The following is a 26,625-nucleotide window of genomic DNA, read 5'->3' as shown; positions in this document are numbered from 1 at the left end:
CCTAAAAAAAACCCAAACCAACACAGAATCCTCAACATGTGCCAGAACAAACAATGATTCAACAATATAATCTAACCAACTCCCAAATGTACCTATGCAGTTATAGCTAATGTTAAAAAACAGGTACAATTTTTTTCTAGTGTAGATCAGACCACAGTATTAAGATTAATTTTACCTCATCCACCAATGTATGATTATCCTATTGATTAGCCTGCTTACACATATTTTCATTCTATGATCCAGGGGTGAAATATAGCCCCAATGAACTCAAAGGCAAAAACATTCAGTGACTTCTTCAGTAGGATTAGGATTTCACCCTGTATCGAGTAACTGTCTAGCTCAGTGTGCTAGCAGAATTTGAGTACTTACTAAGGAAGGGTTTATCCCTTCTAGTTTTAATTCACAGATAAGTATTCCTTTTTTTCTTTAATGTGTGTAACATTCCAATTCATTCCATTTTTCTTCTTTGCAAAATTCGTGGGCAGGAACAAATGAAATTAGATTCCAAACACATTTTTATCCTTTGGTGTTGTCACAGAACTTTCTTTTACATACACTTGCTGTGAATACTCACTTCACAACATGCTCTCTACATAATGGGAGCAATCAATGACCCCATCCACCTTAACGCATGGCCATGATTCCATCCTTTCTCCCAAAATGACCAGTAAGGCCAGGGCTGGCACTAGGGGGGAGACAATTGCCCAAGGCGTGAACCACTGGGGACCCCACAAAGCTAAGTTACAGGCACCAGCAGGACTTGGGGAAGAAGTTTCATCTCTACCCTCAACTCATCTTACCAGGTCATGTAACACTGTGGGTTAGTATCAACCACTAGTTCCACCCTCAGACTATCACAAGTACCTTTTGTAGGGGTCCACTTAATTTCTGCCCTGGACTCCAGTGACTATAAGGCCAGTCCTATGTAAGACTGCAGTGTTCTTCATCAGGTTTCACTTCTTCATCAATAATGAAAAAATGGCCACATGGCTTAATTTAGCAAGGTGAGTTTCTGACAGCACAGGATATTCAGCATGGTCTCCTGTCTATGCCAAAGAAACTTTACAAAATTCAAAGCTATTTCTTTCACAGATGATGCTAATAGCCAAAATACAATTTATATTCTGTAGGGTAAATTAAGGCAGTCCATGGTATCTTGCTGAGAACTGACAAACTCAAACCTGAAAATATTAGGCGAAGCTTGGAAAAGTAAAACAGTTCAACAGTTACTATGACCCTGATTCCCATGGCGACTACATTCCAAAGGGGCCTCTCTCACTCTGATAAGGCCTGGCTGATATCAGTCAGGCTGCACGGGTTTCACTGTCTCTTGTGCTTTCAGATTAATGAGCTTGAATCTCAAGGATTGTGCCAGGATGGAGATGGAGTCGTCCGTCCCACCTAGACATCACAAGTTCAGCTAACAAGCTTACAGCAACATATTAATTCTGGGGGCTGCCATCCTGTTTATGTTGGCACATTTAGCTTGTTAGGAATAACTACCTGTATTAGTGATAACATGTTTAATTGGCGATGGGCGGAAATGCTGTGTAACTGTCTTAGACCACTGGCTTATGTGCATATCTCACTTCCGCTGCTAGACCTATCAAATCACTTCTCCTCCGTCCATCTGCTAACTATATAATCTAATGTATGTTTTGGTTAGGTTAGTGTGCTCTGGGCTAACTACCTGGTCTGCACTCCACCAACACTGTGTGAACCAATAAATCCTCTGCTTGTTTTCACCAACACCCAGTGTGTCCGGAGATTATTCCCAACATAGTCTCTTTTCTGTCTACTATGACATTCATTTTGGATAAGATTTTTTCCTTCCTCAATAACATATTATATCCCTGTATGACCCCTACTTAATTCTGGTGTCACAAAGTGTAATGTTGACACCATATACTGAAATGTTGGTTCTCTTGGCAATATCTGTAAATGTGAATTCCTTAATGCACACAGAGTAAAACACTATGCCCATCAGCAGAAATGTGTTTTCCTCTAGCTATTTTATACTCTACACAACAAATTGAACTGACAGAGGAGCTTTTAACCTTTTATTCTTGGCAGATTAACATGATTTCAGAGGAGAGGTCAGACCATGGATTATGACAGGCTACAATGAACTCCGATCTTCCTATATAGTGTTCCATGGCTTTAAATTATGTAATGGAGTTGTAGTTGTTGGCTGTCATGCTAAAGAAGGGCCAATGTATATAGCCCTGAAATTAGACCTAACACGTTTCTTCATGTAATATGGTCTTAGTATTGAAAATACTGTGCTTCAACACTGAATATTTGAAAGTTTCAATATCCTGCCAAATCAAAAGAAAAGACCTAATATGGTCAGAAGATTGTAATCTGATATGGAAACTTTTATGATTTTACATTTTTAACTTCAAGTACTAGATTACATTTTTCAGTGATCAAAAAGATACATGGTTAATTAACATGCATGAACTCAAAACAAAAAACAAAACAAACATATGACAGATAAATCTATGTCCTAAGGCATTACAATTAATAGAGACAGCCTTACCCTAGGATACCAGCTGCTATTGAAATGTGTCTGTGAATCCAACTTGTTCTTGCTAATTTGACTCAGAATTTTGGCATAAGGATGTACACTAAGAACACGTGGCCTAGTTTCATCAGTCCTAGAATGTTCTAAGAGAGATGCCTGACAAAATGAAAATACTTCATAAATAGATAATACAATGGTATAAATAATGCACAATGTCCACCGCATAACATGAAGAAAAAGGCTTTATGGCTTACAGTATTCCAATCATAAAGAGATGGCCATATCATACGTTAGATCTAATATAGCTGAAATCTAATAGGTCTAGTAAATCTGGCATATGTTAATAGATTTCATCCATTTCTAATTTGTATTACTCTAAAAAAAATGATCTGGGCAAATTGTGAGGCCCTTACTTTGTGTTTGATCAGTCCTTACTCCAGCAAAGTTTGATTCTAGTCAATGGGAGTTTGCTAGAGAATAGACAGCGTAAAACCTGAATAAAGAATGAAATCTTGGCCAAAATCTTTGAAAAACAGTGTAAATTAATTTAACCCCCTTTTTTGCTTGCCACCATCTGAAATATCTTCTCCAGGCTTGTAAGTGTGGCAAGTTACCCAGGGTTCTACAGTACAATATTGTTCTACAGTACAATAACTTGCATACACTATTGCTTCATCATATTCCAGGACTTGTATTATAACATAGCAGTGTCCACACAGTGAATTAGTGAGTGGCAAGATGGTGTGCCAGATCACACTCTAGCTTGCTGCACACTAACTCACCATGTACACAAGCCTTCAGAAGCCTAGGTAGTTTTTTCTGTTTCTTGAGTTATCCTTTTTTTCATTTGGCAAACATATTTAATTTCCTGTTTTGACTAGATATGAAATTAACCAGTCATTTTAACAACCTTAAAATGATATAAAATCTAGCATTATGAAATCTTTCACCATGTAGCATGATCATTACCAGTATCAGCGAAGCCAAGTGAGAACTAAGTTTGCGAAATAACTGCTGCTTCACAGCTAGCTGCTGAGAGTGCAAAATGCGGCATTTTTACACACACAACAAAACTAGATGATTTTAAAAATATGATTAAATACAAATTTTGAAACAGAAGTCAGATTGTATGATTGTGCCTAACAATTCTTGTTTCTGATCTTGCATTTGCTACAAGTTACAGTAAAATGGAACACCAAACCTGAGTAATCTTTGATCCAGCAATAAAACACAAAGCAGCTGCAACCTCTGCTTCGGTAATCTGGACTCCATCTAAATGAGTAAGAGCCTTTAATCGGCCAATGACACTCAAACGCAACGAGGCTGGCTTGGAGGAGAAAAAAAAAGCAAAGTGAGACGATTTACTTTTTAAAATTATTTATACGGCTACATAAAAAAAGGACATATGATTCCTTTTAATCCATTCTCCTCTCCTGTTATGCACATTAAGGACTAGACTGTGGTCCATCCTCCTTGCACAGGGAAGTAAAAAAGAGGGCATAAAATGTGCCTCTTTAATGTCCCAGATATGCCTATCATGGATAACAGTGTAGAATGGGAAGCAGCCTCCACAAGGTTATTATGCTCTCTCTGCTCATCTGGATTGGGAATGGATGAAAAGGAAGGGGAATGGGCTACGTCTTGCCATCCTGTACAAAACTATAAGGAATGACATACATTTGGGCTAGGTTTGGTTACACTGATCTAATGTGGCACCCATGTCAATAAATTACTCTGGATTTACATGCATGTATAAGAAAAAAAACTAGCCCTGAAGGATTGTAGTTCTACATAGCTATGGAGGACATTAAAGGTACGTCTAGATTATATGCCTCTGCCGACAGAGGCATGTAAAATAGGCTACCGAACATAGTCAATGAAGTGGGGATTTAAATATCCCTGGCTTCATTAAAATAAAAATGGACGCCGCACTGTGCCAGCTCAGCTGATTGTCAGCACAGCATGCGAGTCAAGACGTGTGTCCGTTGACAGGGAACGCCTTTGCCGACCGATCCTGTAAATCTCATTTCACGAAGCATAAGGGAGCGGTCGGCAAAGACTTTTCTTGCCGACCGATCCGCGTCTGACTGCCGTGTTGCGCCGACAATCAGCTGAGCCGGCACAGCGCGGCAGCCATTTTTATTTTAATGAAGCAGGAGATATTTAAATCCCCACTTTGTTGACTATGTGGGGTAGCCTAATTTACATGCTTCTGCTGGCAGAGGCATGTAGTCTAGACATACCCTAAGTGTGGTACAATAACAACAAAGTTGTTAGCACCAACTGTACAAGTCAGAGGCTTGCAAGTACTACAAGGGTTATTACAGGCAAGGAATTTGATGACCTCAGAGGAGGTGAAAAAGAAGCTCAAGAGATTTGGAAATGTCAGTCTAAACTCAAGGTAGAACTACAATCCTAACTATGATAGAAAAATATTTTAAAATTCCCATTAAATAGTGCAAGAAAAACAGATTGGTTAATCATACTGGTAATGAAAGTGAGTAATAACATCCTTATTTCTGGCTGCAAAATATACTTATTAAAGCTACCAGAATAATAATTACCAATTTCATATTTATAAAGTAGATGGGGACTATGTGCCTGTGCATGGCAGAAAGAGTATGCACATCCTTTAACGAGGCCTCCAAGTATTCAGGGGAAGAGGACTACGCAAGTAGTCAGGGAATGGATGGAGAGGGAGTGAAATGTACTACATTTTGGATTGCTCCCCCATGTCACAGCCAGCACAGCTATGCTGCTACTCTGGGGAATGGGTGTGTCACCAAGTAGAAGGCTGGCATTGTACATTTTCCCTGAGACTGAGGGAAACTGTCTCTGCCCTGTCCCCTCTTTCACTGGCCAGTAGAGCTCAGTAAGAGCAGTGGGGGCAAAGGTTATTTTTTATGGCTGGTGTAGACCATCCGTAAAGTTGCCACCTACTAGAACAGGCCTGGGCAATAATTTTTGCCCAGGGGCCACTTCACAAATTTTTGAAGTAGCCCCAGGCTACCCCAGAAGGGGCGGGGCCTAAACAGAAAGTGGCGGGGGTACCCACCCCCAGACCATTATTGGTCTGGGGGTGGGGGAGCCCATTTGCTCCCCTTCCCACTAGGCACCCATGTCCTGGAAGAGGCCTGGCACACTCCCTCACCTACAGGCCAGTCAGGGCCTGGGAGCGGGGAAGCTTCTTCACACCCTGCGAGGAGCGCATGGCACTTCAAGGTACCGTGGGCTCCTTGCAGGGTTGGGGCAGGGCAAAGGAAGGGCCTTTTCCTGACTGGCCTGGGGGCGGGGGAGCACGCAAAGTCTCCTCCGCTCTCTTCCCCCCTGCCCTGCCCTGCGAGCAGCACGCAGCGCTTCAAAGCTCCACATGCTCCTGGCAGGGTGGGAGGAAGCTTCGCGTGCTCCCCCACCCCAGGCCAATTAAGGCCTGGGGGCTGGGGAGTGTGTGAAGCCTTCTCCGCTCTGCCCCTGCCACGTGCTGCTCTCAGGGTGAGGGCAGAGCAGAGAAGGCTTCGGGCGCTCCCCCGCCCCCAGGCCTTAATTGGCCTAGGGGAGCAGCAGGGCCTCCATGGACCAAATTCACCCACGTGGCGGGCCAGATCCAGCCCAGGGAGACCCTTGTGACCGCCCCTGTACTAGAAGCAAGGAGACGCATTATTCCTCAGAGTAGTGTCACTGAGTCACAAGGCTTCTAGGGGCCACTCCAGCAGCTTATGCACAACCCCTTGCTCAGGACTGTGTAGAAAGTCAAAGGGGCTTGATTTCTAGTTACCTTAGGGCTCTGAAAGCATAAAGAATCCATACAGTGGGCATACATTACATATACCCCCACTTTAAGACCTCTTACACAGTGAGAGTGGTGTAAAAGGGCCTCCATGTAAATGAGAACCACGTCCAAAATTTAGCATTATACAGGCTAATTGTTGTTATGGTTAGGTTTTCCTGAGACTTTTAAGCACTGACACATACCTTATGCCATGGGTTATGTCTGATATCAAGACTGAGCAAGTTTGAAGTGTGTTTACGTAATACACTTATTTCCTCTCCAGTCTTTTTCAGCTGATTCCAACTCAGGTCTAAATACTTCAGTTTGCTTAAACCTCTAATACCTTCCAGGGTGATCACATGGTTGTGGCTTGCATCAAAATACTCCAGATTGGGCTGCAAAACAGTACTGATTTGAGAATAATTGCACAGAAAAAAGCATAGCAAGGAAATATTTGATAATAAACTTGATTTTAATAGACATTCCTACCAAAGGCATTGTTGTTCAGATTCAATGCCCAAGATGCCCCTGACCCAGCAGCAGGAAGTCCGCCAAGAGAAAAGTCTGGTTAAGCAATCGAACCTTTAAAGGCATATCTGAATCCAGCCCATCCTGGACATCTCCTGATCCATCCACTACCTGAGAATACAGTACAGTTTTCTAGTTTTCTTTTTCAGGGTGAAATGCATCCCAGGTGTGCTCAGCCATGCAAGGCCCTGTACACCTCTTTAGTCAGAGAATGAGACAGACAACCACACGATTTGAGAGCAGTGGGATCTACAGCGAGTCTTTAGAAGGTGGCTGAAGGGTCCACATCTTGTATACCTCATGGACAGGGTGACTCTGTACTGACCCCAAACAATACAAAACAGACAAGTTATGATTTTGGTCACATGATCTAGAATCACCCAGAGTCAGTGGCCCAGAAATCCTGCGTAGGGGGTGCTTAGCCACTACACTAGAATGGTAACCCTGCAAGAGCAGCACTGTGTGGCCAGGAGGTAAATGCCATACTTCCTATCCCACAGCTAGAGTTCCGCTCCAAGTCTAATCAGTTGTATGTTGTTAATTGTTGCATTTGATATTATTATTATTATTTATTTGCATTAGTGTGGACACTATAAACATACATAGAAAGAAACAGTTTCTGACCTGAAGCATTTACAATCTAAACAGACAAGAAAGACAAAGGATGGGAGGCAGGAAGTAGAGAGAGGAATCCTAAATAACAATAAAACCACCATCTAACTCTTACAGAGCAATTTCCAACTTCAGATCTCAAAGCACTCTAAAAGGAGCTAGGTATCATTATTCCATTTTACAGATTGGGGAACTGAGGCAAAGGAGCCGAAAAGACATGCCTAAGACCACTAAGCAGACCGACTGCAGAGCCAGAAATAGAACTCAGGTGCCAATCCAGTGCTCTACCTACTAGTCCACACTTCCTACTACAAAGCACAAGTAGGAACAAAGGTTCTGTTCAAAAGTAGTGAACTTTAACCATTAGGAATAAATCAGGCTTGCTGCCATGCAACTGACAAATATATTTAAGTCATACACACAAAGGATTTTTTCAATTAAAATATTCCTTTAGTTTAATTTTCTTTAAAAATGTAGAGCAATATTTCTTACCAAGTGGTAAACATCATCTAAACAAGTAAATTCATTGAAGCTGACAATAAGTTTTCGAAGCCCTGTCAGTCTAGAGATGTCCCGCAGTTTGCACAGGCTGTTCCCATGTAAATTCAGAACCTAGGTAAAAAAATAATATTACAACTCTACTATATACATAGTACATACAGACAGACAGACAAAAATGTCTGTGAATCTGTTTGTTCAAGAACTCATCAAGAGCTAGGACCACCAAATGTGGTAGGCGGCTTTCTCTTATCCTAACTTAAAGCAAGGTCAGGGTTTGGTTGTGGCAAGAAAACGGGAAGTGCTGAGAATGTGACTGTTTTCCTTAACACGGAAAGGGAGGGGCATAGAGAGAAAGAACATGGTACAAGACCGAGTATGTAGCCCCCCTGCTGGACCTTGGCTGCAGCATCAGGGAGGAGGAGAGAGAGAAGGCCCGGCAGCTGAGGGAAGGGGCTAAGGAGAGACAGAAGGCCCCTGGCAGCTGGGAGGGAGGAGAAAGCCCCACTGGATGGGACCCCCTGCCCTGAGCCCCTCCTCACCCCCAACCCTCACTCTTGCACCCCCACACCTCTAGCTTTTTGTCCTACTCCCCCACCCCATATCTCCAAGGCCCTACCCTGATGCCTGCAACTCCACACACCGCCAGCCCTGAGCCCTGAAGAACCCAGGCTATAGCAGATAAGTCTTCAAGTATACATACACGTTCTGGGCTACTCCATCATTGTTTTTCACCATTAAAGAGCTTCAACTGCTAGTGTGTAAGAGTAAATGTAAAATTCTACAGATTATGAAAAAAGCTAAGAATCACAGAACACTAGAACCGGAAGGCACCTCGAAAGATCATCAAGTCCGGTCCCCTGTCCTCATGGCAGGATCAAGCACTGTCTAGAAACTCTAGATGATCCCTGATAGATGTCTATCCAACCTGCTCTTAAATATCCCCAGTGATGGAGATACAACCCCCCTAGGCAATTTATTCCAGTGTTGAACCACCCTGACAGGAAGTTTTTCCTAATGTCCAACCTAAACCCTCCTTGCTGCAATTTAAGCCCATTGCTTCTTGTCCTGTCCTCAGAGGCCAAGGAGAACAATTTTTCTCACTTCTCCTTGTAACACCCTTTTAGATACTTGAAAGCTGCTATCATGTCCCCCTATGCAGCACCATGGAGAGCTCCATAGGGAGAGCAATTATGGACTCTGGGACTTGAGATACATGCCCTGAGGTAAGAGCAAGAAGCTGTCACCAGTAAGGGTAGCTCCAGAGCCACCACTCTATCCAAATAGGGAAACAAAAACTGAGACACAGAAACAGAGGGATACTAGCAAAGGGCACCAGAATGGGCCCGTTAGAGGTATGCCCCGGAAGGGATTGCAATTCACACCAGGCCGAATAGCCGAGAAAGGCTTAAATTGAGACACTGCAGCCACATGCACTTGACCAGATGGGAGCCACCCTGTTACAATTTTGTTTATTTTGAAGGATATTTGTTCTTCAACTCTCCCCTCTCTCTGAAGTAACAGTAGGATGGGATGATGAAGACTCAGTTCAGAAATGTTTTTATTGGCCCATTGAAAGGGATCATGGTAGGATCAAGCGAGGACAGTTTCCAGTCCTTCCCCAGTAGAGCTCTTGTTGATTGGTGAGACTGATTTGGAAGACTGACAGCTGGAAACTGATCCATGCCCAGAATACAGCAAGGGGGTAATGGCACCCAAAAGAGAAGAGGATGACCAGATCTATTGAAGCCCAGTTCTCAGGAAGGGGAGTTAGGGGTGAATGCCAGAGGTAGGGGAGAGCTGTTTCTACTCCATCAAAGAGACAGGAGCAGAGATCAAAACTATTTAATCATTTGAAGGGTCAAATCTTCAACAGGCTACCTGCATCATGTTTGTATAGAGAGAAATAGTAACTGCAAATGCAAAACAGCAGTTAGATATGTAAATGTATGCAGAACTCCTTTAATTGCATATTTGCATAAGGGGTTTTGTGAGCACATCAGTTGCAATGATATTGAAAATCTGTCCATTGTTACGGACTGCCACAGTCACCCCTTCCCTGGATATATATTTTTCTGATGCCAAAACTGACACAAAATCTTTTTAAGAGCAATCACTACGCTGATACAACCATAGAGCCAAGAAAAGACACACAATTAAAGCTGGCACTTTAGGCCTTAACCAGGGCTCACAAACACTTTTTTACACATGATTTCAATGGCATTATTCTCAGTTTATACAACAGAAGGTAAGATCAGAATCCTGCCCAGTATATGTAATTTATATTTTTATGAAAAACAAATGGCATAATTTAAGAATGGAAGACCTTATTCTGATGTCACACTAGTTTTAGATCTCAAATTACTCCAAAAGCCCTTCACTAGTGTAAAACAAGTACAATACAAGGATCCAGCGCAATTGCTAGCCTTAACTTGTGCCATCCTGCCTTTGGCTGGTTTAGGAGGTAATGTGAATAATATAATATGGGTTATATAAAAAACTTCTCCTGTTGTACATGTAACAAACTATACTCACCACTATTTGACTGTAAATATTAGCCTTAGCAACTGAAAGCACTGTCTTTTCATCCAAGCAAACAATTTTTGGTCTGGCTTTTACTGTAGGCTCCATGTTCATAACTTCATCATCATGTTGCAAATCACCAGACAATATAAATCCTTCTGTATCTTTCTTTCCTTCTTCTACAATTACATTGCTGAGTGTAGAAAACAGGGACTGAACTTTGACCTATGCAAAATAATATTTGTCAATATTTGTAAATTTCTATTTTAAGTTAGGTAAATTATTTAAAATTGCATAGAAATATACAGAATGTAAAGATGATTTCCTAACTCTCAGTAATGCAGCACTTTCAGAAGATTACAGCAGTGCTTTTGATTGCATAAGAATTTAAAGATTTCATCAAGCTATGAACAAAAAGAGTTTATGGGCCATGTCCTGTCACTAGATAACTAGTGTTATGTTGAAACAACAATGCAAGTGTCTACACAGCCATTCCATTATTTTGAAATACAGTAATTTTGAAATAACAGACAGCTTATTCCAAAATCTGTAAACCTCATTCTATGAGGAATAACACCTATTCCGAAATAGCTATTTTGAAATAAGGCGTGTGTAGAAGCTTCACTGCTACTATTTCAAAATAGCCCCTCACCAGAGCCATTCTATGTTATTCCTCCCCCATGTCTCCTGGGGCTCTAAATCGAGAAAGCACATCTACATTAGAGAAGCCTGCCTCTGACTAATTTTGAGGTTTCCCTGCAGGGTAGACGTGCTATTTCAAAATAAGCTATTTCAGAATAGGTATTCCAGAATAGCTTATGTTGAAATAAGCGTACAGTGTAGATACACCCACAGAGAACTTATACTGAAGACAACAGACATCTGCTTCTTTATTCAAACCCCCAAAGTCCAAGCACTGAAATAGTTAACTTTCCAGTGAAGGAGAGCTAGCTGCAGACTCACCAGAGCCCATCACTACTGCAATTGTTTTTGCAGTGGCCTGCTCAAATGTGACTGAAAGGGCAAATCTTCCCCAGGAGCTGAATACTCTACTTTTGCCACACACCCTGCTTTTGCCAGGTAGCGAAGGTCTAGATCTGAGCTGAGACCCCTGCACGATGGCAGCAAATTACCCAGCCACAAAACCACAAGGCCTGTCCACTATGTAGCTTATAAACATTAACATAAAAGCTTTTTTAACTGAGAAAAATCCTGGTCAGGACCCCAACCAGTAGCAGAATATCTATGCATGCTTCAAAACTATATACATCACACATTGAAACAAAATACAATAAAAAATTAAGGATTCCATGAAGCAAGGTTTTGAGCACTATCAAATTTCATTCATTCTAGTGTGTCATGACCTCAAAGGATGGCACATTTAGGGAGGGAGGGAGGAGCTAATTTTCAATTGTGCATCATTGCACTGCCAAGGGTTCATTTAAGTCTCTGCGTCTTTCCTGCCACACTTGATAATGTTACAAAATAAGAGTCTGAGCTAACTCTCATTGCAATATATGAAAGTTTCTCATTCACATCAATGGGAATTTTATTAGGCTTTTTAGACAGTTGGAGGGGACAGAACCTTGAACTTAGATCATGTCAGATAATGTGAGAGGAGGAATAATTTCAACTAGCTGTTTTTCTCTTAATATTTGAGATCTGTTGCATAAAAAAGCCTCCGCCTGAGCTCACTAGATTTATATACATGGATTTTCTAAAGCTACACCAAACCGTAAGGTCTAAGGATTTAAACTAACTTATTATGATCCTTATCAATCTTTGCAATCTGTGTAACTCTCAAACTTACTGTAAACTGCAACTTTGTAATCTTTGTAACATGCAGCCACTTGGCTTGTAACTTTCCCTAAGCTGCATTCTCCCCTGAGTGAATGGAGAGAGAGTGTGAGTGTGAGTGTGTTTGAAGAAGGCTTGCAACAATGGACCACATGGCAATGAGTCATCACAGTCTGGGCATGCTCTCTGCTGGATAAAGGGAAGTCTGGGCATGCTCCCTGATGACAAGGTGAATGAGTCACAGGAGCCATTCAGACACTATATAAAGAGAAGAAGCACATGTGAGACTCTCTTTTTCCTTCCCCTGCTCCTGAGAGGCTCCTCTCCAGTGTCTCTCTCTCCTGACCAACTTCCCCAGCCATGATGAGCAGACAGACCCTTCAGGATCCACATGCCTTGGCTCCTTCTGCAACCCATATGTCTGTATAAGTGTGTGAGTGCCTGAGGGCAGGAATGAATGGGTGTGAATGAGTGAGTGAATGGAGGGGTGTGTGCTTGCTTGCTTGTCTATGTGTATGTGAGAGAGAGAGAGTTCTATCTTCTTCAGCTTAAACCTTTGGTGGCTGCTTTCTCCTCTTTAGTTCTACCTAGTGGAAATAAACCCCTACTAGTGTAACTCTGGGTGGTCTCCAGTGAGAATATTTTTTAAGGTAACAAGATCTTACCCTCTAACATCCTATTAGAGAAAACAAAGTTCATACCAATGTAGTGTACTCAAATTCAACGAAGTATTCAGGCAAGACCAGCTCATGATCAAACACAAACCACTCACACTGTCGATGGTGGCAGCCACAGTTTCTATGCTCCATGGAAGAATACATTTCTACAGCAAAAGAAAAGATATAAACATAAGTGGAAGGAATAAACAGAAGATTGTTCCATGTTCACTGCAGGTTGTAATGAACAAACATTTAGGAGCCTTGTTGCAATGTCTAAAAATCTTACTTCACACCTTTGTTCTTGCGCTACATATTCTGGGAGGGCAGTAAGGTAAGCAGCACAGCTGACAGGTTCCTGAATAAGTGGGAGGTAACCTCTCTGGGGGCCATTACTCACTCTTGTGCTGGTTGGAAGAGTGGGCAAGCAGAGGTGTGTGGATTGGGCAAGAGATTTGGCTCTATTCTCTGCCCCCATCCCCAACATTCCAGAAGAAATATTTTCCTGGCCCAGACCAGACAGATCATTTCCCCTCCGAAGTGAGGAGGGAGCCAAGGAAAGAACTGCAGCTGTTCTGCATGGCAGCATGATTGAAAAGGGAACTTTGCTTAGGCCCCCATCGCACAGACTGCTACACTGTACTGTTACCCAAACCTAGATTATTTCATGGTACAATCACCTGTGCACAGAAGGACAGATATAATCACATCCCCTGCACATAAACAATGGGATTGCTCCTTTCTGATATTCCAATGACTGCAAATTCCCCTGAATGGACAGGGAAGAGGTAAAACCATGGCTTTGTTCCCACTCTGTAATTTCCTGCAAAGTTGATCAGCCTCATGAAGCAAGCAGGATTGGCCAAAGATTTTTGCACTGTTCACATTATATGTAGTACACAGATAGTGCAAGTGATCATGACTCCCTCTGAACACAATACAGCATATGTCTTAGCATTAAAGGAATTCTCCTTCTGCTCAAGCAGAGATGACTTGGGGATTTTAATGATGAAGGTGTTCCATCTCCACTGAGGTATGTATACATGGACACACACACACAGACTTACTAGTGGTGGAAAAGCACAATCTGGTTCTTCATGCTTTCCTTTGAAAACTCTGTGTGAATTAAACTACCATTAGTAATCATTAAAACAGTGAACATCTTTTATTATCCTCATTAACATTACTTCGAAACACCATGCACTTGGACTGGGTCAAGACAATATTCTGAGTTCCTATAAGAACCAAAATTCCACGACAGGCTCCTAAACGTATGAAAGACAGGGCTTAGAATACAACCCTGACAACCTTCACTTGGTGCTAAGAACAGCCTATAGATACAGTACCCTCAGCAGTTCTAGATGTACCACTTGGTAAATGTTTCTGAGGCCTGAACACTGAATTAGCTCCTGGATAGTTGATTTGATGGATGGGATCTCTTTCACGAGCTGGAACACTACGTCCAAGAAAAACTTTTGCAATTATGAGTTTCCCTAGGAATGGAAAGAAAAGACGATTAATGATAAGACAAATCCAGTATAAACACAGGGAACTAAAATAGATTGTATCAAGCTGGCCAGAACATCAGGAGACTACCCTCTGGCCTAGCAGAATAATGATCTAATAAGTCTTTCTTCTCAAAATATACTTCTGATAATGTATTACCAAAACAGTAGCATTGGGCTAAGATTCTAAGCAGTAAACTCAGAAGTACAAGTATAAAAGAAGATGGTGGGAGGAATCTGTCCTTAACAGATCACCCTTTTGATGTTCCTTCACACCAGTCCAGACCGTCTAATAGGATTGTTCAGTCAGTCTAGCAGTGGTCAGCTTTTTAGCCTTCTGGCCAAGGTCTTGGCTATTTCTCCCCCTTTCAGTCTCAAGTGAAACAAAGAAACTATTCAAAGTCAAGTATCAGAGAGGTAGCCATGTTAGTCTGAATCTGTAAAAGTGACGATGAGTCCTGTGGCACCTTATAGAGTAACAGATTTATTGGAGCATAAGCTTTCATGGGCAAAGACTCACTTCGTCAGGTGCATTTGTGTTACTCACTTTGTCAGGTGTCTTTGCCCACGAAAGCTTATGCTCCAATAAATCTGTTAGTCTATAAGATGCCACAGGACTCCTTGTCGCTTATTCAAAGTAGCAAAAGAAGCTAAATAAAGGGAAAAATAAAAAAGACCACACCTAAAAGCAGTTCTAGCCAGGTTACTGGCCTCTCTTCAAAGAGACCCTGGGGGAAACCATGGTCCAGTCCCTTCAGCACAAGGTATGGGATACAATCTCTTCTCCCTTTTAGCAGTGAACTTATGCTTCCTTTTAGTGAGGGCAGAGGCTCTGACAGCTATCAGGCTTATTTTTCTGGAAGCTGGGAAGCTTAACGAACAGTTTTCTTCCAATGCTGTCCACTCTTTTTAAACATTTTCACTCCTGGAATGACTTGCAGACCTGGCTCAGAGGCACTTCTCTAGCCTAAAGAAGATTCTTACCCACTTTTGTACTGGTGAAGGATTGATACATCATGTCATTGATGACTGTTCCCTTAGAGTGCCCTGTCGTGGCTTCATATTAACACAAGCCCTCTATTTTCCCCCTAACTCCCTCTTCTTTTGAGCCTAGAAAGGTTAAGCTTCATCTAATTAGCTTCCAGATGGGAGTGCTCTCTTAGTTGTCTCTGAACCTGCCTGGGAGTTAGCTCCAGGCCATCATATGTCTTGGTGGGGTTTCCTAATAGAAAGGGCACGTGGTTAGATTGCAGCAAGTCTTCAGGATCCCTTCACAAAAAGACCCGTATGTTTTGTCACAACAATCTACTGTATTTACAAGACTTTCTTGTACTCACAAGATAAAACACTTTGCACTGACTTATAAAATGAGCCTTACAACTATCAGTGAGGTTTGAAACCACCTTTCCAAGGTATTACATTACCATGTATGAATGATTCCTCAAGATCATTGCTATTTTTACATTCATCCTTGGTTTGTTGCAGCAAAAATTCTATTCTGGGACGTTCACAGACACTTAGACTGTTAGAGAGGAGAACAGCGTCTCTTCTTAAAAGCTGCAAGGATAAAAGTAAAGTCTAAGTATCTTTATTTGACAAACACCCCCTGTAAAAATGTCAAGACATATATCCTTACTAAGCAGCTTTACCAGATGCAAATGAATTAAGGAAGGGGAGACGAGTGGAAGGGGAGAGGAGTAAAAGGGAAAGGAAGGTTTATTTGTTTATGATATCACAATCTAGTCAGGATAAGAGAAGGAGCAAAGAAAATTAGATTCTAAACACAGAGGAATCATATTTTTCTTTAATTCTGAACAGCACCTAACACAAGGGGGGTATGTCTACACTACCCCGCTAGTTCGAACTAGCGGGGTAATGTATGCATACCGCACTTGCTAATGAAGCCCGGGATTTGAATTTCCCGGGCTTCATTAGCATAAGCGGGGAGCCGCCATTTTTTAAATCCCCGCTGCTTCGAACCCCGTGTAGCGCGGCTACACGGGGCTCGAACTAGGCAGTTCGGACTAGGGTCCTATTCCGAACTACCGTTACTCCTCGTGAAACGAGGTGTACCGGTAGTTCAGAATAGGCACCCTAGTCCGAACTACCTAGTTCGAGCCCCGTGTAGCTGCGCTACACGGGGTTCGAAGCAGCGGGGATTTAAAAATGGCAGCTCCCCGCTTATGCTAATGAAGCCCAGGAAATTCAAATCCCGGGCTTCATTAGCAAGTGCGGTATGCATACATTACCCTCCTAGTTCGAACTAGGAGGGTAGTGTAGACATACCCTGGGAGAGGCAACTCTAACTGGTGCCTTTGAGAACTTCCACTTTCTATAACAAAAAAGCAGAGAGGGAAATGGCAAAGAGCAGGCTTTTCCCAAAGATACAATACCACCACTCAAGGTCTTCACAAAACAGAAAAACAGGGAAAGGCATGGTATTGGTAAGGCAGGCAAAATGAGGATGCTGTGGAAAAGAAAGCTGGAAGGCTGTCCTATTTCATCTCTCTACAATTTTCAAGGGTCAGAATGAGAAATTTTTACCTGTTAATTCTGTATTAGCAGCTTCTTTCCTCATTCATCACTAAAGGGATAATGATCCTTATATGTGGCATTCAAGACAGCCCAATGTTTTTGTTGTAGGCTCCAAAGCTAAGCTCTGCCCTTTAGCTCAGATTGCAAGAAGAGTTCTTTCAAGGCTGCCAGAACATTCCAGCAACTGATTATCAGCATTAAACCTGAGGCAGTATCTGAGCCTTTAGCTATCATCTTTGAAAAATCACGGAAGACAGGAGAGATTCCAGAAGACTGGAAAAGGGCAAATATAGTGCCCATCTATAAAAGGGGAAATAAGAACAACCCAGGAAACTACAGGCCAGTCAGTTTAACTTCTGTGCTGGAATCTTGCTGGAAGGGCATAACAAGTGGGGGTTCCGCAGGGGTTTGGGTCCGGTTCTGTTCAATATCTTCATCAGCGATTTAGATATTGGCATAGAGAGTACGCTTATTAAGTTTGCAGATGATATGAAGCTGGGAGGGGTTGCAACTACTTTGGAGGATGGCGTCATAATTCAAAATGATCTGGACAAACTGGAGAAATGGTCTGATGTAAATAGGATGAAGTTTAATATGGACAAATGCAAAGTACACCACATAGGAAGGAACAATCAGTTTCACACATACAGAATGGGAGGTGACTGTCTAGGAAGAAGTACTGCAGAAAGGGATCTAGGCGTCATAGTGGACCGCAAACTAAATATTAGTCAACAATGTGACACTGTTGCAAAAAAAGCAAACATGATTTCTGGGATGCATTAACAGGTGAGTTGTGAGCAAGACACGAGAAGTCATTCTTCCGCTCTACTCTGTGCTGATTAGGCCTCAATTGGAGTGTGTGTCCAGTTCTGGGCATCACATTTCAAGAAAGGTGTGGAGAAATTAGAGAAGGTCCAGAGAAGAGCAACAAGAACGATTAAAGGACTAGAGAACATGACCTATGAAGGAAGACTGAAAGAATTGGACTTGATTAGTTTGGAAAGGAGAAGACTGAGAAGGGACATGATAGCACTTTCCATGTATCTAAAAGAGTGTCACAAAGAGGAAGGAGAAAAATTGTTCTCCTTGGCTTCTGAAGATAGGACAAGAAGCAATGGACTTAAACTGCAGCAAAGGAGGTTTAGGTTGGACATTAGGAAAAACTTCCTAATTGTCAGGGTAGTTAAACACTAGAATAAGTTGCCTAGGGAGGTTGCGGAATCTCCATCTCCGGAGATATTTAAGAGCAGATTAGACAGACATCTATCAAGGATGGTCTAGATGGTACTGGCTCCTGCTGAGAGGGCAGGGATCTGGACTTGATGACTTCTCGAGGTCTCTTCCAGGTCTAGTGTTCTATGATTTTTCAGAGTTTGTGTGTCTGTCTATCTCCCCCAGCCAGGGGATATTGTTGAAGCAAAACAAGCTTCTCTGTGATTAGGCAGCTAACAAACAGCTTTATTGATCAATAAAGCACAAAGTGAGCCAAACATGGTCCCAGCAGAGCCGGGCCCAGTAAGGCTGCTAATATAAACAATCCTAGTATCTTTATACCCTTAACCAAACAAGTCTGACGTCAGGGAATCCAATTACAGAAATCATCAATTAAACTTAAAAAAGCAAAACTGTTATCAGCAAGATAGTGGGCAGGTACTAGGGAGTGAGGCTCCCTTCTTAACCAGCTCAATTAACACATTCCAGTAGCTCATCTTGCAGGCCCCTGACCTGGGGCAAGAGAAAGTTCACTCACTGGTGTACATGCAGAAGCAAGAAACTGAAATGGTTTCTGTTATACAAGATGGCTTCTAGCTAACTATGAAAATGGTTTCCACAAAATGCACCCCCTCTCCTGGCTGTACTTGCTTCAGCTGTAGCAGCCATGGGCAGGTGACCTGGCCCCAAGATGCTGCCTTGACAGAGGGCTGGGGTTGTCTTCTCTCCCCGAGGCAGCCCGCATACTGAATCCCTCATCTCCAGCCCTACCACATAACAATGATTTAAATTAAGAAAAAAAATGCTTTTTTCAGTTAAGGATCCAGACTACCCCCAGTAAATGTCTAGATAAATTATAAGACAAACTGATTGGTAGAAACTCAATTGCTAACTTGTTACACTGCTGGAGGCAGAGAATCTGGCACCTGAGGTGAAGGGTAGGAATTAGTTCTGAGGCCTCCATCAACAATGGGGGCATTGACTATTCTTGATGAGTGAGGAGTAAAACTGTGAAATGGAAAGCAAGGGAGTAAGGAAAAAAGAAGGGGGAAAAAAGGCAGGAAAAGGGGCGCTGAAAGCAAGTTTCAAAGCACTGATCATTCTTGTGCCATGCGGGACAAAGCAAAGAAGGAAGTGGAGACAACAGGAGGAAGGTCAAGAATAAAGGGAGAAAAAGGGGACAGATGAGTGGGACAAGGGTTAAGGACAGAAGGAAAAAGAGGGGAAAGGAGAGCCACACTATTTAAGCCACGCTGAGCTGGGTTATCCACTACTAACCCATAGCTGTGCAGACTTGATCTCACCTTGTGCTCTTCCACTGCCTGGAACCCATCCTCAAGCACTTGTAGTATTTGCTTTTTCTTAACTGGCATGTGTGGGTCAAACACATAAAAGAGACATTCTAGCATCTTCCTGGAGTTCCATAACAAGAATAAGAAGCAGGAAAATATTTCAGTGTTTGTTTCAAAAACAGTACGCAGCCTAAATGAAGTAAGTTCTTTATATAATGTTCACTGGGGCTGTGTCTACATTGGCACTCTTTTCTGGAAAACGGATGCTAATGAGACACTTCGGAATTGCAAATTCCGCGGGGATTTAAATACCCCCTGCGGCATTTGCATGAACATGGCTGCCGCTTTTTTCCGGCTTGGGGTTTTGTCGGAGAAAAGCGCCAGTCTAGACAGGATCTTGCGGAAAATAAACCCTTTTCCGGAAGATCCCTTATTCCTACGGGAGGTCCTACGGAATAAGGGATCTTGTGGAAAAGGGTTTATTTTCCGCAAGATCCCGTCTAGACTGGCGCTTTTCTCCGGCAAAACCCCGAGCTGGAAAAAAGCGGCAGCCATGTTCATGCAAATGCCGCGGGGGATATTTAAATCCCCGTGGAATTTGCAATTCCGAAGTGTCTCATTAGCATCCCTTTTCCGGAAAAGGGTGCCAATATAGACGTAGCCTAAGGGTATGTCTATGCTATAGATACATTAATTGCGTAGTGGAATTTGAACACTCTTTCTTTAACTTCACTTACTCCTTGTGGAAGAAAGACTTCTGACATCAACCAGAATTCCCCTCTCAGTTCGAATTAACCTGTCTTCACTAGACCTGCTAATTTGAACCCTGGAAGATCGACAGTGGCAGCTTCAATCTTCTGAGTAGTGTAGACATACCCGAAGAGTTAGTTGGATTGCAATTAAGGCATCCATCCACTTACATAAGAAATATAAATAACTTCTTGTTATTCAGCGTGCAATATCTGGTGAACACTAAAGGTCAACTGAATAATAAAAGGAGTGTTTGTGTCCTTTAGTGTAGAAGGGTGCTCTCCATTTCCTTTGCCCCCTCAAAAATCTACCCTTTTTTTGCATTTCAAATATCAAATTCTTTCTTACTTCTCTTGCTGGAGATCCTTGGCAAGCTTACTGTAGCAGCAGGGAAGTAGACTGGATAGTGGAATCCATGTGGACAAAACATCTCAAAGAACTACAGTTTCTATAAGAGAAATAACTGTTCTTTCATCTTCGAGTGAGTGTCCACGTGGATGACACTTCTGGTGACTAGCAAGCAGTGATTTCACAATCAGACTCATGATTATAGGATATCAGTGCCAAAATTGGCATTCTGAGACCTAAACTAAGGAATAGTGGTGGGACAAAACAAGGACTGGTCCCTACATAGCTACCCTGCACATTTCTGAAACTAACACACTTTTCATACCATCAACATAAAAGTGCCTGAGCCCTGCCAAAAGGGGCTCTCACCTGCCTGGGTGGATCTGCTCTAGCTAGCTCATAGCATAATCTAATACAATTAGATATCCCTTGGTTAGAGCAATACTTGGAAAAGAAAACGGATAAGTGATTCACGTCATTCAGATGTACATCTGAAATCTTTGGCAAACTGTGGGTGAGACCTAAGGATCAATGTGTCTTTATGTAACAGCATGAAAGATGTACCAGCCATGAGTGCTGAATCTTTCCTACCCATCACATTGATGGAATAGAAAGTAAAAAATCTTATGTTAAAAGACAGGTGATATAATGAGAGAGATTCTAGGAGCTCAAAAGGAGGTCCCAGTAACCCGGCTAAGACTATATAAAGGTCATAGAGAAGAGGGAGCTCCCAAACTGAAGGAAATACATGAGCAAGGGTGTGACCAGTTTACCAACTGTAGGGTGGGAAAATATGGTGTGATCCTGGCCAGGAGATGTAGCTGCTAAACATATTCTTATAAAGCTGATGTATGGTCCTGAATGCTTAGGGACAGCAGATAGTCCAGAACAGCAGGAATCAAGTTTTCTAAAGGAGACAAGTGGAACTCTGGTGCCTAAATAAAGCATCTTGCATTCTTCTGCACAAGTCAGTCTAGTAGAATCTTTCTGCTATGCACCAGTGTATTCTAGACATTAGCTATTCAGCTCCTGTTGATGGTAGTTAACCAGTCAGCCTCCATGCTGTTGGACAGAATAATGCTGGGTCTAGAATAAGATCTGTCCTTCATTCTGAGAGGGAAAGTTATGTAATACTATTGGGAACTGAGCTGAGAGGAGTTTGAGGAGGTCTATGACTCTTTTCACTTGGTCCCAAGGGGAGCAACTTACACCAGTACTCAACCTGAGAACAATGTTCCTTCCTTTCCCTTTCAGATGACTGAGTGGAAGAAGACTTAGCTGCTCTTTGTTTCAGTAGATGAGTTTCTCTGAAGAGAGAACTTGGGAATTTGGCGATGAACCACAGTTTCAAGTACACTGATGGAGGAAACCTGCTAAGGCCTACTAGGCCCTCTTTCTCTAACTCTGAAGATCTTATTGAGCACTACTGGAGAACATAGTTAAGACTGAGTAGCTGCATCATAGGAGAGGCAAGTTTTGAACTCCAAGGACTTCACTTCTGATGTCTAAATCTTGATACCAGGAAGTCCCCTCACACTAATGCAAGGTTTTTCTTACATATACAAAAAAAATAAAAATAAATAGAGTGAGAGAGAGCACACAGAAAGGGTACATCTACAACAGATGCTTATTTCAAAATAAGCTATTCCAGAATAGTTATTATGAAATAGCTTATTTCAAAATAGCACATCTACGCTGCAGGGGAGCCTCATAATAAGTCTGAGGCAGGCTTCCCTAATGTAGATGTGCTATCTGGATTTGTGGCCCCAGAAGGCACTAGGGAGGAATAACTTAGGCTGGCCATGGCGTGGGGCTATTTTGAAATAGCAGCCGTGGAGTGTCTACACACGCCTTATTTTGAAATGGCTATTTCGGAACAGGCGTTATTCCTTGTAGAATAAGGTTTACATATTTCAGAATAAGCCGTCCATTATTTCTAAATCATTATGAAATAACAGAATGGCTGTGTAGACACTCGCATTGTTATTCTGAATTAACGCTAGTTATCTCGAAATAATGGTGCCGTGTAGACACACCCTAAGAAACATAAAAAAGACATACCACTACATTATACAAGATCACTATCTAACTCTTTGGGGCTGCGTCTAGACTGGCATGATTTTGTACAAAATCTCGCCGCCTATCTACACTGGCTGCGAGTATTTGCACGAGAACACTGACTTTGTAATGTACAAAATCAGTGGTTCTTGCGCAAATACTCTGATGCTCTCGCTCAGGGATAAGCCCTCTTGCGCAAGTATTCTTGCGCAAGAGGGCCAGTGTAGACAGCAATGTTAATTTCTTGCGCAAGAAAGCCCAATGGCTAAAATGGCCATCGGCGCTTTCTTGCACAAGAGAGCGTCTACACTGGCACGGATGCTTTTGTGCAAAAGCAAATCTTTTGCGCAAAGGCACATGCCAGTATAGATGCTCTCTTGCGCAAATTCTTTTAACAGAAAAACTTTTCCGTTAAAAGTATTTACGCAAAATCATGCCAGTCTAGTCGCAGCCCATATGCACAGAAAATAGCAGTAAAGTCACAAACTGTACAGAGAAGAGGCTACTGCAGGTGATCCATCTCTCAGCTATGGGTGATAAGAACAAACTGAGGTATGGGTGGGCGCAAGATTTCTAGGCTGCAGGCACAGCTTTTTTGGATACTTGCTGGCTAAAATAATCCTATCTTACATGTACATTTACTGAAAGTGCAATCAACATGGATAATCACTAGAGAAACCTAATTTCTAAAGCTTTAGTGCCTGATCACGCTATCACTCCACGCATAGAATTCCCAGTGAGCTGTTAGTTCGAACGTGTTTCCAAGGAACAGGCCTGCCATTAAGATGTGCAGAACGCTATTTTGGGATAATAGTGAAATAGTGAAATATCCTGAAATAGTGTCCCTGTGTAGAATTAAAATTATCCTGCCCCTTCCCCCCCCCTCCCCGGGAACCTCCGTATAAACCAATCTTTAGTTTCTATTCATTGTGTATGATTTAATACCATCTCCCCACTTTCATGAGATGTATTGGAATGGAAGTTACAGAAGCAGGAGTATATATGGAAGAAGTTGCTTGTGTTAATGAAGTTAATCAAGTCAGGATGGAAGTGGGAAATGGCCTTTGTAATGCATTAACCAGTTAACACTATCAATTTATGATTGAATAAGGATCTCAATTGGTTAACACATTACAAAAGCAATTTCCCCTCTCTGTATATTCACATCTCCACACCAAATGCTGTGTGCTTCCACATTGACTTGATTAGCTTCCTCAAAACAAGCAACTTCTTTCTTATCTATGCCCCTGCTTCTGAAACTTCCACGCCAATTGATCTGATGAAGTGGGTTTTACCCACGAAAGTTATGCCCTAATAAATCTGTTAGTGTAGACATAGCCTTAGAGACTACCAGGTTATTTTGAAATAACTCCCAAAATAACTATTTTGAAATAAGCTTATTCTTCTTCACAAGCAGGAGAAGAAGATTTTTGAAATATTATTTTGAAATAACAGGCTTGATGACGTGGATGCTCACCTTGTTATTCCAAAATAAGGGAAGTTATTTTGAAATAACTCCCCAGAGTAGACATGCCCTAAGTGCCACAGGACTCCTTGTTGTTCATACGTCTTGTATACATTACTCTAACAATTGTCAAAACTTAAATTAAAAAGCATACATATTAAAAAATCCCATCTTAGAAACTCTTATTTCCAATAATCACTACCAACTGCTTGGACGAAGGGACTCAAGGCCTGCATAGAGCTCAGTACAGTATTAGGGTCTTAATTCTTCTGGTTAGAAGCAATGGAAAGAATAACTATAATAGCCAAATATATCTAAAGTATAAGCAATTTGGACATACCAACACTGGGGCGTACTGTTAGGACAAAGCCTTGCTTTCCTGTGCTGGACCTCAAGATGAATTGCCTGAGTGAAGATAACAGCCCAGCTACAATAAGACCTTGAGCATTGTTGAAAATGTCTCACTGAGTTTGTTAAAACTGTAACCCCCTCTTGGACTCTCACAGGTTAACAAGAAGCTATTTTGTTAAACCTTGCTGTCTCTGCTCCGTCTTCTCTTATCTACAGAACCAGTTCACCCCAGTCTCTCCCCCCGCTTACCCTGGTCCTGCATCCTTGTGCAAAGATCTGTTCCTTCTTGAACAAAGAACTAATGAACTAGTTGTAGCTGGTTTAATGATATGCATGATGTATGTAACTGATATACAGATAGTCCCTGACTTACAAATGAGTTACCTACCAAACACTTGGTAGTAACTCAATCTGTTCGTAAGTCTGACCCCAATCATTTAAATAGGATCGCGCTGTTCGTAAGCGCAGATCATCGTTTGTAAGTCGGGGACCAGCTGAATGGGAGATTGGTCATAAGTGCGGATGGTCGTACGCCGATGCGTTCGTAAGTCGGGGACCATCTGTATAAGACTTGTACTCCTGATAATTCTTTGGAAGCTGCTGTTGAGTCCTCCCTAATGCACTGCTAATAAAATGGCTTAGTATTATCTGTGTGGCTGAATTCTTGGGAAAATAATTCCTTTGCTTAACAGTACAAATCCACAGGGTGAATGCGCAACTAGATATCTACATAGTCACTACTGATATGTGTATTTAGTACAGATGCATACATGTGTATGTTTTTCCTCTTTCCACTACATTTCTTCTTTCCTTAAAAAAAATAATCTGGCCATTCACATGTATACTAACTAAATTCACAGACTTATTAGGAACAAATGACCAAAGTGCTTACTCATGCAAATTTGTATGTTGCTCTGTAAAATATATTACTTAAAACCACAAAGTTCGTATTGCTTCACACAAGAAATATAAACTGCTTCTCTATAATTGTCCTTACATCATCTACTCACTCTGTTTCATTTAAAACTTCTTCTTTATCCAAAAACATTTGGAACTTCTCCTCAAATATCATCCTCAGAATACGGTTGTGCACGCGAAAGATGCGATTTATTTTCACTCCTGTGATACCATATGTTTTGAAATCCCAGGCACAAAATCGTGATAGAATTAGATCATAGCAGGAGTTAAACCTGTACCCAGGAATGAGCAATGAATTACTACCTTCTTTTTGCAACCAGAACCTGATTTTTTTTTCTGTTTTCAAATGAAGGGAAAAAGAGAGAAAAATGATATTTTAAGGTAATTTCTCTTTTGTACTTTCAGAAATTCTCTCTCTCAACTAGAGATGGGTGATGTTGTATCACCTAATTTTGAACATTACAGATTATATTAGGGAGCAAACACTAATATTAATGGTCTGCCATGTTTCTTTCCTACATCTACAGTGGGATATTTAAAATGCCACGATGCATCTCAGACTCCATAAAATCTTCCATAAATGCTTATGACCACTGCTTTAGACATCTTGTCTGGAAAACTGCTACATCCTGCTTGACTCACACAAGTGAGTAATTCTACTGAAGTGAATGTGGACCTATCTAATTAAATGTTAGAAGAGGAATGACAATGGCACAAAAAGGGCAGTGGGTTAGGGCCTAGGATTCCTGGGATCATTTCCCTACTCTCCCTGTGTGACCTTGGGCAATTACTGGTGGAAAACTGAAACAGTGAAATGGAGGAATGACACTTCCATGCCCCACAGGGGTGATATGAAGATCAATACATTAAAGATTGTGAGGTGCTCAGGTATTACAATAATGAGGGCCATATCAACAGCTTATGTAGACAGCTAAAATATAGGTCTTATAATAATTATGGAAATGTAATGGTTACCCCAAAAATGAGAAATCCAAATGGGGAAAAAAAACATTTTTTAAATAACCAGAGGACAATTTTCTTTAAAAAACAAACAAACAAACAAACAAAAAAGAACTACTTACAATGAATGAAAACACTACACTTTCTATTAAATGACTCTGAGCTAAAAACTGATTCAAACATTGACCTCATTTAGAATTTTTCCTTGCCAATAAGAAAAAAAATCCTTGGATTGAAAAAGCAGTTTTAGTATTATTGTTATTTTATTTAATTCATTAAATTTAAATAACACTCTTTATAGTATAGCTAGAACCTCTGAGC

At 41.6% G+C, this 26,625-nt stretch overlaps 1 protein-coding gene and 1 long non-coding RNA gene across 12 annotated transcripts in view; one reads left to right on the top strand and one right to left on the bottom strand.

The window, feature by feature from the left end:
* The window catches only part of LOC142829061 (uncharacterized), an 84,101-nt gene extending 82,335 nt beyond the window's left edge, over positions 1–1,766 (top strand). The window contains exon 5 of the long non-coding RNA XR_012903267.1: positions 1,343–1,766. This is a non-coding gene — a long non-coding RNA (uncharacterized LOC142829061). The remainder of the gene's footprint in view (positions 1–1,342) is intronic.
* The window catches only part of LRRC9 (leucine rich repeat containing 9), a 110,590-nt gene that overhangs the window by 51,898 nt on the left and 32,067 nt on the right, over positions 1–26,625 (bottom strand). For 9 of the 11 annotated variants that reach the window (XR_012903264.1, XM_075926333.1, XM_075926334.1 and 6 more), the window contains 10 exons: positions 25,437–25,616; positions 19,467–19,575; positions 15,840–15,972; positions 14,257–14,403; positions 12,956–13,077; positions 10,470–10,682; positions 7,929–8,048; positions 6,500–6,691; positions 3,729–3,854; positions 2,543–2,683 (listed from right to left, as the gene is read on the bottom strand). Coding sequence is in view for 10 of the 11 variants with exons in the window: in XM_075926333.1 (XP_075782448.1) it covers positions 2,543–2,683; positions 3,729–3,854; positions 6,500–6,691; positions 7,929–8,048; positions 10,470–10,682; positions 12,956–13,077; positions 14,257–14,403; positions 15,840–15,972; positions 19,467–19,575; positions 25,437–25,616 (1,483 nt within the window). In the remaining variant the exon portion in view is untranslated. The remainder of the gene's footprint in view (positions 1–2,542; positions 2,684–3,728; positions 3,855–6,499; positions 6,692–7,928; positions 8,049–10,469; positions 10,683–12,955; positions 13,078–14,256; positions 14,404–15,839; positions 15,973–19,466; positions 19,576–25,436; positions 25,617–26,625) is intronic. The other 2 variants (XM_075926336.1, XM_075926338.1) reach the window with 2 other exon arrangements.

Source organism: Pelodiscus sinensis, chromosome 4, assembly GCF_049634645.1.
Source record: "Pelodiscus sinensis isolate JC-2024 chromosome 4, ASM4963464v1, whole genome shotgun sequence".
Lineage (NCBI taxonomy): Eukaryota > Metazoa > Chordata > Testudines > Trionychidae > Pelodiscus > Pelodiscus sinensis.
This window is presented reverse-complemented; position numbering and strand designations above follow the sequence as displayed.